The 16,368-nt window shown below is 41.8% G+C and overlaps 1 protein-coding gene across 3 annotated transcripts in view; it reads right to left on the bottom strand.

Moving 5' to 3' along the window:
• The window catches only part of SH3YL1 (SH3 and SYLF domain containing 1), an 898,181-nt gene that overhangs the window by 321,652 nt on the left and 560,161 nt on the right, over positions 1–16,368 (bottom strand). For all 3 annotated transcript variants that reach the window (XM_078647885.1, XM_078647883.1, XM_078647884.1), the window contains exon 9: positions 9,645–9,701. In XM_078647885.1, coding sequence (XP_078504011.1) covers positions 9,645–9,701 — 57 coding nt within the window. The remainder of the gene's footprint in view (positions 1–9,644; positions 9,702–16,368) is intronic.

Here is a 16,368-nt window from a genome sequence, read left to right as displayed (position 1 = left end):
TCATAAGAATAAAATGATGAAGTCAATGTAAGTTGGGAGTACAGTTTATTCGCCTCATCCACAACCAGCTTCAGGTCCCAACTGACCTGGAATATTCAGTACATTCTTATTCCTAGAACATTACCAGTGTTCCTATTCTAACCCAGTGACATAAGCCCCACATAAGAGAGATGTAAGCCAACATAACACATCTCCCTTCTTTACAATAAGCAATAACATAAATAATGAACCTAGAAGAGATATAAGAAAGTTAGTAACTTAGAAGAAGAATTGAACATTATTTATACATAATCCTTCATGTACATTGGAGCACTGCGTAACCTTTGACTCCTCACACGAGTGTTGAGAGAAGAGTCAACACTTGGGCGAGAAGGATTTCTTATACTAAAGAGATTAGATTTGATATCAGAGTCAGACTGAGTAATGTTTTTTGATTTAACAACTACCACACGACTCTTATTCCAAATCCTCCCGTCTTGTGTCTTGATGGCATTCCCAAAAACTTTAATGACAGGCCTAACATTGGTATATTTTGACCAAGGCCTTCTCCCTACAGGTGCCTTTATTCTTATAAGGTCACCTACCTTTATCTCCTGAAATTTAACACACTTAACTTTGTCAAAATATGTTTTCCTACAAGCCTGTTTTTCCAATTCTCTCTCTCTCCAAGCACCAACATGATTGTCCACAAACCCTTTCTTTAAGTTCATCCAACCCGGACACCACATCGTGTTTGGAACTCTACCTCTGAATAACTCAAAGGGAGATTTTCCAGTGGTTGAGTGAGGAGAGCAACGATACGCATCTATTCTTTCCCTTAATGTATCTTTCCAACTTAAACCACTAGCTCTTGCAAGTTGTATGCTTTCTTTCAATGTGCGATTGACCCTCTCAACAGCACCATTCGTTTCAGGGTGATATAAAGATGCTTTTTTGTGTACTATTCCACATTTTTTAAGATAATCCTCAAAGAAACTAGAACAGAATTGTGGACCGTTATCTGATAATAAGCTATTCGGGAAACTCTCCCTCACAAATATTTCAGATAAAAACTTGATGACAGAGGTTGAAGTAATCTCACTAACAGCACAAACCTCAATCCATCGTGAATATAAATCAATTAAAACTATCAGATAGGGAGTGTCAGCAACTCCAGGAAGAGGCCCTAAGATATCAATGGCTATTTCATCCCAAGGGTGATTGGGTAACTCTCTACACACCATCGGCATTTGCCTGACTTTTAGGATCTTGTCACTTGCACAGCATTCAACACATTCTCTAACCATGCGTTCTATTTCTAAGTCCATTCCTGGCCACCAAAACTGGGTACGAACCATCTCTTTGGTCTTTACTATTCCCAAATGTCCAGCATGTGCATGTGCCAATAACTTTTTCCTTAAAGAGAAAGGAGGTACAAGCCTCAACCCACGAGTTAGCATGTCATCAGAAATTGATAACTCCTGAGAAACTAAGGACCAAGGTTTGTCCAGACTTTTGTTGTCTTTTAATAACGACATTATCTTAACTAACTCCTCATCTTTTGACAATTCTTCTTTCCACTCTTCTTTACCTACTACACCCCCTGTAACCTCACAAACATTGAGATAATCATCTTCATCAACATAATCATCTTCACACCCTATATCATCACTTTTTACTAATCTAGAAAAACAATCAGCTGCCTTGTTAGATACGCCAGGTAAATATTGTACCTCAAAGTCAAATTCCTGTAGGGATATGATCCATCTTCTAATCCGAGAGGAGATAGAATCCAACCCCTTCTTACAAAAAACTTCCTTTAATGGTTTATGATCGGATTTGACAACAAACTTAGTTCCCCAAACTAAATTTTTGAACTTTTTTAGAGCCCAATATATCGCTAATGACTCTTTTTCAATTACCGAGTAGTTTAATTCAGGACCACGAAGACACCTGGATGCACATGCAATTAAAGAGTCATGGTCATGTTTATTTTGCACTAACACTGCTCCTAAGCCTTTATCACTTGCATCAGTGAATATAAAAGTTGGTAAGCCAGGAACAAATGCTTGTAGACACGGAGCTTTCTTCAATTCCTCTTTTATACTCTCGAATTCCTTTTTACAGTCTTCTGACCAGACAAAAGTGACACTTTTCCCAGTGAGCCTCCTCATGTTCTTTGTCTTGTCCGCAAAATGTATGATAAATTTCCCATAAAATTCTACCATCCCAAGAAAGGATAACAACTCTTCCCTATTAACAGGTTCAGCAACTTTACCAATGGAAGCAACTAGATCAGATTTTGGAAACACCCCTTGGCTCTTGATACAATGACCCAGGTAGTTTACTTCCTCTAAGCCAAATTTACACTTTTCCCTTTTAAGAGTCAAACCAGAATCAGTCAATCTTCTCAAAACATGACACACACGTTCATTGTGTTCTTGTAAGTCTGACCCATATATTAGAAGATCGTCCTGGTAACATTTTACCCCTTGAAGACCTTTCAGTATATGTGTCATGATACGCTGAAACACCGAAGCAGCCGATATCAAACCAAAGGGCATTCTTCGGAATTTAAACGTACCCATTGGAGTGACAAAAGCAGTCAGGTCTTGACAAGAACTATCTAGCTCAACCTGGTGGTAGGCAGATGCAAGATCTAATGTGGTAAAGTACTTTGCTCCCTCTAATGTACCTACTATTTCATCTATGTTGGGTAACGGAAATCTGTCTACCACAACCTCTTTGTTTAATGCTCTTAGATCAATGCATAAACGAATCTCTCCAGTTGGCTTTTTCGCTACTACAATTGGAGCTAACCATTCTGTGGCCTCTACGGGTTCTATTACTTTATTTGTAATCAATTTCTCTATTTCTTCTTGTACCTTTACTTGTTCTGCAAGTGGTATCCTTCTAACTTTTGCCACTGTGGGAATTGCATTTTTCTTAAGCTTAATACAGTGTTTATATCCAATCAAACATCCTAACTTATCTTTAAACACAGAGGGAAACTTTTCTGCAAACATATCAGACAGGTTTTCTACCTCATGAATTCTCACCTGAGGTGTGGCATTCGGATCAAGTGTAACTCCTAAATCACGTTGATCCCTCCAACTAATTAGAGCATCCCCAAAATTAGTAACATAAATTTTGCCTGGAATAATTCTGCATCCCAATTCCATGCTGGCCATAAAATAACCTAAAATCTTAATAGGTTTACTGCCATATCCTAAGGGTAATATATCACTCTTAAACAATTTTACATTTTTCCCAAAAGTTTTGTGTAACAACCCTTCATCTATCATGGTGATTTGAGAACATGAATCAAATTTAAATTCTATCATGGCGTCATCTACCTTAACCAGGTGTGTGGGATGTTCTAATAACCCACTACTAATCTGAAACGTAACTGTCTTTACTTGTGGTTGTGTCCACTTTTTGTACATATTGTCTCTTTTATTACCTTTTGTCTTACAACATTTCGAAAAGTGACCCCTCCTCCCACACTCATTGCAAATAGATTTCAGTGCAGGACAATTTGAAGAATTTGCTAAATGACCGGGGTTGCCACATCTGAAACAAACAAATCTGTTTGACATATTAAAGCTCGGATTAAATCTATTTATCCCCGTATCATTTCTTTCATTGTCTTCCTTTCTCTCTTTTTGAACTTGATAAACAACTTCCTCTACTTTGGGCTCAGATTTCTTCTCAGGTTCCACCATCTTCTCTTTTTCACTTTTCAGTTCATCTACACATTTAGTCATGTGTTCCACTTGTTTCGCTATTACTAGTACTTCCTCTAAGGGTGGTTCATCTTTTAGCCATAACTCTTTTCGAATGCTATCATGAGCACATTTTAAAACAAATTGATCTCTTATTCTTTCCTCTAATGTTTGTCCAAATTTACACGAAGAAGCCAGTTTTCTTAGAGCAGATACATAGTCTTCGACAGACTCATCTCTCTTCTGTCCTCTTAGCCCAAAATGATATCTCTCCATTATTGTGCTCAATCTTGGGAGATAATGTCGATCTAACTGTTCTATGGCTATATCATACTCATTTAGGTTCCTTTGTTCTGCCGCTGTGAGCTCTGGTAAATGTTCCAATACATCTTGTCCTTCTCCTCCCAAACAGTGTAATAATAAAGAATGTTTTCTCTCTGCACTTAAGTTCGTGCCGCAAACTCTCTCATAATTTGCGAAAATTTTCTTCCATTTCTGCCATTTCACACTTGGTTCTCCTGGGCTTATCAAAAAAAATGCTGGCTGGGTCACGTTCTGCATGTTTATTATCTTTGTTATTTTAGTCTTCTTCTTTTTTTTTTTTTTTTTTATAATATTCACACTGTGTCAACCTTTCTTTTTTTTTTTTTTGTTTTTTTTTTTGAAAACTTTAGCTTCAGAAAGAATTATTTCATATTATGAGCTCAATTCTCCTTTGGTTTTGTTTACAAAGATCCTTTCTAGAATATTCACTCTCCTTATATTCCTTTTTTTTTACTTGTGACCCCAAACAATGGGCTCTCTGAGTCTCAATGGAATGCGCTTTATTTCTGCTGCGCAGCGAGTCTTGGAACGCAGTGGAACTCCTTGTTTTCACCACGTGACGTACACAAAGCCTCTAATGACACGCGCTGTTATGCGTGAGCGTCTTCCAATGATACGCGCTGTTAGGCGCGAGCGTCCTCCAATGACACGCGCTGTTTAGTGCGAGCTCCTTTCCATGACGCGCGCTGTTTACTGATGACTCGCGAGCAGTGCGAGTGCATTTACCGGCTCTCTGCCTAACGCGCTGCGATGTCCATATATTTTCACTTGAAACCCCTTCCTTAATTTAAATAGCCTCCCGCCGTACTCCTCACCGCTCTACAGAGTTTCCTTCCTTCATGTGGAGTCGAGGACATCGGCCGCTGGGAAGACTTCGCTTCCTTCCTTTTGAAGCGCAGCCGCTGGGGAGGCAGAAAGAGTTGAGGATAGCTGTGTGTTGAGGCTTCTTGAGGTAGGATCGTCGCCAAATAAATGTAGTATATTTCATAAGAATAAAATGATGAAGTCAATGTAAGTTGGGAGTACAGTTTATTCGCCTCATCCACAACCAGCTTCAGGTCCCAACTGACCTGGAATATTCAGTACATTCTTATTCCTAGAACATTACCAGTGTTCCTATTCTAACCCAGTGACATAAGCCCCACATAAGAGAGATGTAAGCCAACATAACAGTAGGTGTATTTGTTATGTTGTGTTTGTGTTTTTAACCATCTCATAAATAAAGACTGGAGTGACTATCACATCTAAACAACGCATTGAACCACAGAAAGTACTTTATCATTCTTTTCATTTTCTCATAGAAACAATAACCCAACCGATAGGCATCCCCAGAGATAGTTGAGCTTGAGCAAGTGCTCCAAAGTGAATTGAAGTTCTGTGAATTTTAATTTTGTGTAGGAAATAAATGCCAGCGAAGGGATTGATTCAGATAAAAATGATACATTAAATGAAAGTAAAAGGGATTGATTATGGTTAAAACTAGGGTTTACAAGATTTATGAAATGTTTCGGGGGTGAAGGGACGGTGCAGATGAAGTACCTTTTTTCAAGTCAATTACACTTTGCTTTCGAAAGCTCAACTAGTCCCCCTGACTGGTATGGTAAATGAGAGCCTCGTGTCAGAACACATACGAAATTGACTCGAATATAAAGGCTCAAGATTTAAGAAAAACACAGGCAGTGGGTGAAAGGGGTTTGGTTGTGGTGTCTGTTCTCGAAGTCAAACAGCAGGCCATTCTGGGTGCAACTAAAATATAACCATCCTGGGCCTCATTATTGTAGAGTCAATGTCAATACCACAATGCCACAGTAGAATGTCACAGTACCCTCTGGAAGGATGTTAAAGCCAGATGCTAATACCGTGGCCCAGCCCAGCCTCTGTCGGGCTAAGACAGGCCCGTCTTGGCCCGGGCCGAACCCGGGCACGCACCGCACGCGTCTCACGCTGCGGGACCGCGTAGCACTTCTTATGGTATTACCGCCCCTCCAGGGGCTGGGAAGAAAGTGCAGGCATGCTTGGGGGTCCGGGGATAGCAGCAAAAGAACAGGTGCCGTTGCTCGTGGTCTCCCGCGCTGCGGGACCGGGTTGCGCCTCTTATGGCATCACCACCCCTCCAGGGACAGGGAATAAAGTGCAGGCGTGCTTGGGGCTCCAGGGATAGCAGCAAAAGACCAGGTGCCGGTGCTCGCGGTCTCCCTTTACTCAATAACACCTTCTAAGAGGAGGTGCGGACCGAAATCCTAAAAGTACTCCAGACAAATTAGGGATTGGTGAACTCCTTAGGCACCACTTGGGAAGCCCTTGAAGGCCTACTTGCGTGGGATATGTATTGCAAAACAACATCGGGTCCGTAAGGCCCTGCATACTCTGCTAGACACACTTGAGTCTGTTGCCCAGGAACTGGCTAGGATTTGCATCAAACCATATGAATCCATCGCTATAGTGAATTTAGAACTGAAACACAAATTCCCATTGACTAGAGCGTACAGTGAGGCTGAGGGACAGAGTAGGATGCTGTGGGGCCGCCATACAGCACTTGCAATAGCTAAGCTAAAAAGCGACTCAGTGCAGACCCTCTATGAGGCACAGGATATACACTTGTAAAACACTTCACTGCTCTACTGACCTCACATAAAATCAGTCCCACTAGCTAAGACACCATATACTTCGACCGTATCATCATGGAATGGCTAGAGAATCAAAGAAGAAATTTCTTAGCTGCACCCACTTACGCTGGATGACATTCATGATTTCGAGCCTCCCCACTTGCAATGCTGCCAGAAGCAATGACTTCCCTGCAGTGTTTTATAAAACAAATTAATCGCTGCTTGTGCCCCTACTACTGAGAGTCTATAGTGAGGTGTTGGAAAAGGGCATACTGTCACACTACCCTTTAGGGAATCCATGCTCATTAAAGACTGGCAAACCTGCCGCATACTGTAAGTCATACCACCCAATGTCACTTCTAAATGTAGACAGAAAGATTCTTGCCAAGGCACTAGCTAACAGGCTGCTCCTCTTGCTGCAGTACCTGACCCTTCTGAAGCAGGCTAGTCCACCTCTCACAATTTCTGCATCCTCTTTGCTCTTATAATCAGCTGAACCCTCAATTGAATGTCATGGCAGTCTTCCTCCATGCCACCAAAGCGTTCGACTCCCTGGAGTTGCTCATGCTTTTTACCATTCTTGATAGAATGGGTGTTCCAGTCATCGATATCCATTGGATAAAGCTACTATTTACAGGTCACACTGCCAGAGTCAGGCTGAAAGGCCTTCTCTCCGACCGTATGCCACTGACTAGCGGCACCCGACAGGGATTGCCTCCTCTCTCAATTACTGTAAGTCACTGCTTCCAAACCATTGGACTGTGCGCTAAGACAACTTCATGCACAACGAGGACTAAACTTTACACATTGCAATCTACTCATCTCGTTTTATGCAGACGAAGTAACTCTATACATCTGCGGCCCAGCTCGCAACCTCAGCGTGGTCATTAGAGAATTCTCGCTGTATAAAACGCTATCGAGCATCATCATAAACTGGAATAAGTCAACTATGTTAATCGTTTTTCCCCAACTCCCAGCACTCATAACTCGGTCCGGTTGAATTTAAACTGTTCAAGACTGGGATATTTTGGAAAAGGTTTATCACACAGGCAAAAAAACAACATCATTGATCGGAAGCTGTGAGGAGACTTCAATACTTATAGTTACTCAATGCTGTTTAGCCTTGAAAGGACCAGGAGGACGAAACAGCTGTGCTGTTTTGGGATCTCTCATTCTGTAATCCTGACTTTGAAGCAAAGGAAGTTAAACTTTAGTGGACTGGATTTATTATTTATCAACGGCCTATCACTTGAAACAAGTTGGACTTCCAATGATATAACTTGTGTGCTTGAGTGCGTTATTTTACTTCGGACAGTGCAAACACACATTGTGTGGCTTGTTAACCAGTACCTAAGGTGACCTGGTACTTATCACAACAGCAACATGTGAATACGGTTTACTTATTGACACTGTGCTTTTTTTCTACAGCCCATGACTTCTAATAGATGTGCAGTCACTCAGGCCAAGTCTTTAAAGAAATCTGTATGGAACCCATGAAAGTACAACATGAAAATAATCAGTGATAAGCAGCCAATAAAAATTAGCATAAACAAGTACTGAGTACTTACCTGTTGTCAGCAAGTAAGTAGTCAGGTAGATCAAAATACAGGGGTTGACTGGCAGGTCTTAGGGGTGGTGGCCTTGAACATTTACTAAAACGTGGACCTCTACTAGATCTGCGTGTGAATCTACGTACCTTCCCGTCTCCCAATGAAAGTCTAGTGAGTACAATAATTATAGTATGCCACGTAGAGATCAGTGAATGGCTTCTAGGTGCTGTGCAGCTTATATAACAGCATGGCTCGTCTGCTATATACATTGCCTGACAACTAATTACTTAGTGGATGGACCAACAGCTTCTCCAAACACTGGTAACACTTCTTATCCCTCTGCACAGGTTCACTCACACCAGCGTCATGGATGCCAGTCCCACTGGTATCAGTTGGAGCATTGCATCACTCACCCCACTGCACCCTGGTCTCAAAGACGTGCATTAGGGGTAAGGACTCCTACCCTGGCTTGACTTTAGGTCTTTTATGGCTCAAGAAGTCAGCAGCATGGGCAGAAAATAAATATGGCTCTTGGAGCCCGTTTTTTGGGTCGAGCCTAAAGTCAGGGCACATGCGCTGCTCTGCGAGACTGCTATTTCTAGTGTATGGGGTAAGAGCACACCCATCATTTGATTTGTTCCTTTTTGCGCCCTTCAAAAATCCTCGTTTTTCAGTGGTGCATCACTTCCATTTGTACCGCCTCTTGGTGTATTGTTGCTACCAATGGCTACCAGCCCTGTTACTTGTAGGCTCTCACATCTGCATATTTACATGTTTCAGCTCACTCTTTGGTGCTTTTGCTTCAGCTCATGTTACAGGGTACGTTGAGCACGTTTTGTGACAGTCCTGTAAGTCACCTCCTTATCTCATTTCTAGTTTTTGTTCCCCGTCGTCGGAGTCCTTGATATTTCCCGTCGTCTGCATGGTCCCTCCCCCTCCTTGTTTTTTTAGGTTGCAGTTTTTATATAGCGCATACTTGACCCAAATGTATTAGAGAGCTTTATATGAGCACTAGTTATATGACATAAGGCAATCCTTCCTCCTGGTCTCCTTTCATTTTTGCTTCCTCCCACTACAAACCAAAACAGATGGGTAAAAGATTGTCATTTACAACGCCAGTAGCTCTAAATCCCACAAATGCGAGACCAATTTGCATCGCAAATGCTTGTTTAGTTTTCACAGAAAAATAATTAGCTACTACTATTGCGTCAGTTTCCAATATTTGCGGGATGGCTTGAAAGAGATTAGCATATTTTAAAAATAAGAAATGACCTCACAGATAAAATAATGACCTCTGACTCTTGTGCTGGAAAGATGAGGAAACGTTTGGACATATGCAGGCATTAACATCAGTAAGTTTTAGTCAAAGTGACCTAATTGGAGGAGCATTCAAATGAGAGCGCATGCATACATGAGCGTTAACAGATTTATTTTGCTTAATACTTCCGGATTTACGATACCTGCATCTGCCCAATAATTGGGGAGTTCGGGATACAATTTGTTTCCATTTCTATTTCCTGTAAATAAATAAAAGAATTATTAATATGCAACACACTTATCAATTGCAATCTCATTTATGAGCATGTTGATAGCCATTTGAAAAGCTCCGTTTGATTTTATGCAGATTTCGTGTTTTGGTGGGATGGCAAAACTACTGAAGAAAGCGCAGTATCGTTGTCGCTGCTGTTCTCATCTGATTCTTCCCCACACCCACCCCTCCCCCAACCATTACTCATCCAAGAGCTATCCCATCCCCATTTGAACATGTGGTTTCGAAAATATGACAAAGTGGGAACAGATGATTGGTTCCACTGAGGTCCAATAAAGATCCTAGCTCCCTTACTTCCTGTACAGGCATGTGATTCCTTCATCCATATTCATGGTAAGCAGACAGTGTACTCACCTGCCCCATCATCAGGCAGTTCATCTGGTGTATATTCAGAATTCATATGGTATCATTACGCCTACCCCTACCACCCTCCCAACCCCCACCCCCCAGTTTACTTTAATGCCCATTTCGGACAGAGAAACAGGTCCAAGTGGCCAAGGAATGTCAGGTCTAAGTACATTGTGAATCTTCTGATTACTGTGTTTTCGATTGAGGTAGTGGATTATGCAGAAAGGCAGTGTCCTGACTTGCAATGTCACTGCAGCAGCATATGTTTTATTTGTTGATGGGTAAACACATTATATTTACCTAAGAGAATCGTAGAGGTCAACATGTGAAAGTGGAGTGAACGTGAATATTTGGCAGTGGAAAGACACAAAGTGGAGAATGATGGTAGGAAGACAAGGAGATGGTGAGAGGAGGAGACAAAAGAAGGTGGATGGTGTTTTGAGGCCTCACCTCTAGCTCCTTCACCTTGCCCAAGGACTTCAATGTCAACTTTTCATGACAGTTTCTTGCATGCCATTAAATCTAAAATGTAGACTTCGAACAAGCTACTATAAGGGGTAATATGCATGAATTACAATAAACTTATCAAGTGCAAACTATGAGAAAGCCATCCTTTTGGTCCTATCACCCCCATTTTATGATTGGCACTGGTAGTAACTGATTGTGACTTGAGCTCTGCTTACCAGACCCAGGACCAGTTCTCTGCTTTAAAAGTATATATGGTGGTTAGGTGTAATTACAATTGGCAATGACAGATCCCTGTAAGTCCCTAGTATATAATAAGGCAAGGGGAATTCAAACTACCTAAAAGTTCCTAGTATATAATAGAGCACGGAGGTTTAGAGGCCCAGTAGATTTTCTGCACTGGAGTGTGCACTGCTGTGCTGCTTGCTGTCATTTTAAAAGCAGCCCTGCTTTGCATACGGTTTTTAAAATTAAAATGCATGCAAATTCAACTTTGGAATCAAAGGTATTTCCAAAGTAGTAATCTTCCTTATAAGTCACCCCGAAGGTCTCCCTTAGGTGCCCCAGGGGTAGGGTGCTATGCACTATAAGCAGAGACATTATAAAAGATGTGTTATAAGCCCTGGTGACGGAGAAACTGCCAATTTTGTTTTCCCCATTGTAAACAATGAGCTCCATAGGCTAACATCGGAATATTTTATTTAAGTACAAATTTCGACAGGAGTGAGATAAAAAGGTCATTCAATGACTTAAAATGACAGTTAAGATGAATCTAACAACTTGCCAATGTTAGATGTATAATAACTATTGCAGAAAATAAGTTATTAAACTTTGTCCTTTAAGTCAAAATCCAGCCTTCCAGCTGCTCTCTCCCGATTGGCTAGCCTCTACAAGGTTGATCCAAGCTGTTCTGTGGCAAGATAACTGAAACTGTTGGGGGTGCAGTGACCAAACTGGCCTTCGAGGGTAGAATTACACTATAGGACAGCACAGGCTCATCCTCACATCTAGCACCCCCAGCTACACAGGAACACCTGTACTTAGGATAGGGAGAGGGCTGGAAGGAAAGTGTTCGGGAATGTAAGCCATGCAAGTGGGTTAGTTTAGCCGGCTCTTACCTCCAAGGAGAGACTTCCGCCATATTTGATTTTGAAAAAGTTGTGTTTTCAGGGGCAAGCAATTGTCACATTTTTGAGTAAGTGGTCATACACCTGGGTGGAACCCTGCACCCCATTGGTCAGGGGGTGCCCTCTGCTTGACACTTAGGAACACGACAAAATATGGAGTTACCAAGCAGCTCCGATATGCTGCCTGAAACTACAAGTAGAAGAAGGATTAACCTGCTGGAACCCTGGCCTGCACCCGAAAGGATTGTACTATGAAGCACTGTACCTGCTGCACACTTAGAATTACAGCCCTAAGGAATTTGCCTTGCTTCAAGAAGGATTAAGGAATGGACTCCCTGCATGCTTCAGGCCAACTGAGCTCATCTCCACCATGAAGCCCCTATCCTGGAAGGCGTCCAGTGGAATTTTAAGGATTTGGCCAGGTGCATTGTGGGAATTGTAGTCCCAGTACCCCAAGGACCATCTCAGATTCTAGACCCCTTGATTGGTGTTGTGGTGTTGCATTGCAAGCTCTGGAGCTCCAGACTTCCAGGATTTGACTGGGGCCTTGCAGAAAACCAAGCCAACATTGACGCAAATCCGGCCTTGAGAGGAGTCTTGCTCGAAGTTGAGAGAAAAAGCTCCAGAAAAACAACTAAGTGCGTAGGCAAAATTTTGACCGAAACCTCCCACTTAGTGTATCTGATCAGTGCTCCATCACGGTAGGCCTCAAACTTTGACTTTGTCTCGGTCAAGCGCGACCAGATCTCCCAATTTGGCGCTATAGGTTTTTAAGCACTATAAAGTGTTTATTCTTTAAAAAAATCATAACTCCAGTTCCCTACATGGGATTGTTGTCATTTTGGTGTCTATTTGTTCATACAAATATAACCTATTTTTTTTATAAATTGGAGACAGATTTTTATTGTGTTTTGAGTCTTACTTATTTAATGTATTGGTTTATTTGAATGCTTTGCACACCTTTCTCCTTCGTTACGCCTGCCTGCTTGTTGAGAGCTACCAAGGGTTGAGCAAGGGAATATGGAGCCTTTCATAAATCCTTTTTTTGTGCTTGCAGCCTTATTACTATTGGCAAGTCGCTACGAAATACTACTACTAATCGACTTTCCAACACAAACTAACATATTGAGTATCCCTGGTGCTACATAATAAAATGAATCAGACCACAAACGTGAAGTCATTGCCAAGCTCTGAAGTAAAACGACACACACACACACACACACTGGCACGCATGTGTATAATCACCACCTTCCATGTTGGAAAACAGTACCTCTTTTCTGCATGTGCACCAACCTTTTCTGGCTTGCCATATGGGAACTACTGACGTAAAAATTAAGACTAGATCATGTGGAATTCAGGAAGGTTGTAAATATTTGTTGCGTTTCTTTACAGACATTACAGCCACAGCAAAAGCTACAAACCAGTGCTGGACTAGCTCCAAAAGGAATAAACATTCGCCTACACAGAGATCGCAGGCACTGGCATATGTGGTGGATTTCATCATCTTCGCACAGATGGTCTATAAACTGATTGGTGAAAAAAATGCTGGTGCCCTACAAAACTTGGCCATAAAACCTGCCTTCTGCAATCGTGACTTTCAATCAAAATAAAAACAAAATACTTGACCAACAATATAAAATATGATGTCCCTGTTGGATCTCATTGATCTGCTTGACTCCAGCAAGAGCTGTAGAATGGAGACAAACCCGTTCAGAACATCTACTTGGAAACCTCTCTCACACTTAAACACAAAAACTGCATACCGATAAAAATCTTAAAACACACAAAGATCCTTAGCTACACTCCCTTATCAATACCCAGAGCCAGAGCAGGCAATTCTGTTAGGCGAGGTACGCAGCCTAGGGGCACTAGCCCTTTATGGATCCAAAGCAAAAGGCAGAACACTACTTTTTTCTTATAATTCCTCCTTGCACTCAAAATACTATTTTTACTGGGTAGATTGAAAACCTTCACACCAGTTCTGGTAGCTGCTATAACCATATATTCCTAGAAAAAAATCTAAAAAAAAACAGCAACACAGATAATGCAAAATGTATAACCACCCAATGATAACCCAGGACCTCCCCTCACAACCTCTACCCTATTTAAGATTATTGTGCAGAAATAATCACTTATCATGTTGTGTTATGTTACTAGCATTTATATAGCATACGTACACCAGGTTGGTTTCTTGGTGCTTAGGTAACAAACATAACACTGCTCCTAGTTTTAATCATATGCTTGTCTGAAGAGCCATGTTTTTTAGAAGTTGTCTGAATCTAATAGGGTAGTCCGAATCTCAAGTGGGAGGGAGATCTAGATGCGGGGGCAAATACAAAGAATCTGCCTACGTTTTGCTGGCTTCTGTTAACCAGTTAGTGATTTCTTCCTCATATCGGTCTATGCTAACATTTGCATTAAGTGGATTGATTGGCAATATGTCGAAAAAGGAGTACACTGGCCCAGTTTCCGGATAGGATTCCTGTACATGGAGGGGATTTTGAAGGGGTCAGGAAGATAAGTGACAATTTAATTCGGTTATTGACAGATTATACACAGGAAATGACCATGAGGCTATATAAGGAAAAATTAGTGCGCCAAATCTGGTTTAATGTGTGGTCTTTGGTATGGGTGGGTGAGAATACATGTTGTTCAAAGTTCAGGGTACTGAGCAGGTCAGTTAGTTCTGAAGAGGTTTTCCAGACAGTTTCTCATTTGCCCAGTAGTTTAAGTCACCAATTTGCAGTGTTTTTGCGTAGCCTATTACTAGAGGAGAAATGTGTTACGCAACAAGTTGCGGGAAGTGAGGCATATGGCTTGGGAGTCTGTACATCAATGCATATGGTAAAGAAGAGATTGCAGAGTCGAGTTTAATCAAAAGACTATCTACCGCTGGGATGTCAAAAGATAACAAGACTAGAGAACCAAAGATGTTTGATTACTGCTGCTACTCCTCCACCTATTTTGGTTGTTGGTCAATAACGTTCTGGAAGAGAAGCTAGAATGTCAGGGAAAGATTGCTCAGTGAGATAAGTTTTAGTTAACAGTAGAATATCCAGCATTTCGTAATCCAGGAGGTGAAATATTTCAGTTTGGTGTTTGAACAGAGATCTGGTATTTACGTAGGTGACTGAACTGGTTGGGGTAGGAAGGGCTTCTAGTGGGGGCAATGGCAGGGGAGGGGTTGGTTTAATTGGTTCAAGAGCTGGAATGCTATTAGTAAATCTAGGTTACTTAGAGTCGACAAGATGATTGGGTCTAGTCGGCAGCCTGATGAGTTGATATGTCTAAGGCCATCAGAAGAATAGGAGGATTTTAGGGCATAATAACTGACCCCCTAGCTCCAGTCGGTTGCCAACGGGCTTGCCTTTGACATGCCTTCAACGGATCTGCGCCAATGCCAAAATTGAATGGGCTTAGGGTTCTGACTTCTAAGGTAATTGGTTTTCCTTAACCATTCAGAAGTCATTCCCCAGGCCAGCGGAGAGAGATGAGACTGCGACTCCAGAGCGACCGATCGTGTTATTTTTGATCGGATCTGACCGTTTGGTTGCTGTTCAGGCAGAGATACCTCCTCCTGACTTCAATACTGTCCACGCCCACCCCTTCTGTCTTGATAAAGACCCGACGCGACCACCAAACGGGGCACATTAGGGTCGAAACGTCAACGCTTACCTATGGTCCAGAAACTCCAGGATCTGTGAAATGAATGCTAGGATGCCTTGGATGTAAAATAAATTCTGGCCAGCCAAACCCCTGTACATAATTGTATATATGTATTTTTGATTCCACTGTATACTGTTTCATACACCAAGCACTTGTCACTAATTGTCACATAATTTTCACCCTTGTTTGATGGTCATTATTGAATGAATCAATTCATAATGTAACAAGATTGAAGTCTAACATAAATTCGTATCTAAACCACTCAGTGGTTATTTGATATTTGATATTTATATGAATTTGTAAAGCGCAGACGTTCGCTCCCAAGGGAGCATCATGGCGCTGGGCAAGCTGCGGAGGATAACTGAAAAAGTGGAGTGTGATGAATGAAAGAAATTAAATTAAATGGCAGCCAAAACAGAGGAGTCTGATTGTTGGTAGACCCATGTCTTGAGAAGTCCTCTGAAACTGTTCTCGTTTTCTATAAGTCTAAGGTTAACAGGCAGGTTGTTCCAGGCCCTGGCAGCCAGAACAGTGAAAGATTTCCCACCTTTAGTCTTGTATTTGTATCTGGGGATTATGACAAGATTTGTCCCGGAGGATCTCAAGCAACGCGGGGGGTTATAGCGCGTGAAGCGATTTACAAAGTAGTGGGGCCCTGTATTTTGAATGGTTTTGAAAACTGTGAGAAGCAATTTAAAGAGGATTCTTTTATGCAGCGGCAGCCAGTGCAGCAAATTTAGTGCTGCAGACGCAGATGACCTTCTAGGGAGTTGTAAAACCAGCCTAGCTGCTGCATGTTGTATGCTCTGCAGCTTTCTGAGGGTAGATTTTTTCACTCCGGCCATAAGACCATTGCAGTAGTCAAGCCGGGAAAGAATGAGGGCTACCACGACTGACTTTCTAGCTGCAATTGGAAGGAAATCAAAGAATTTCTTCAGAGATTTTATTTGTCCAAAACAGCAACCGGCAGTAATCCTAACGTGGTCATCGAAGGAGAGAGATGAATCGAATTGCACGCCTAGGTTCCGG

The sequence above is a fragment of the Lissotriton helveticus genome, chromosome 6 (assembly GCF_964261635.1).
Source record: "Lissotriton helveticus chromosome 6, aLisHel1.1, whole genome shotgun sequence".
NCBI lineage: Eukaryota > Metazoa > Chordata > Amphibia > Caudata > Salamandridae > Lissotriton > Lissotriton helveticus.
Note: the sequence above shows the minus strand (reverse complement) of the source record. Positions and strands in the feature narration are given on the sequence as shown.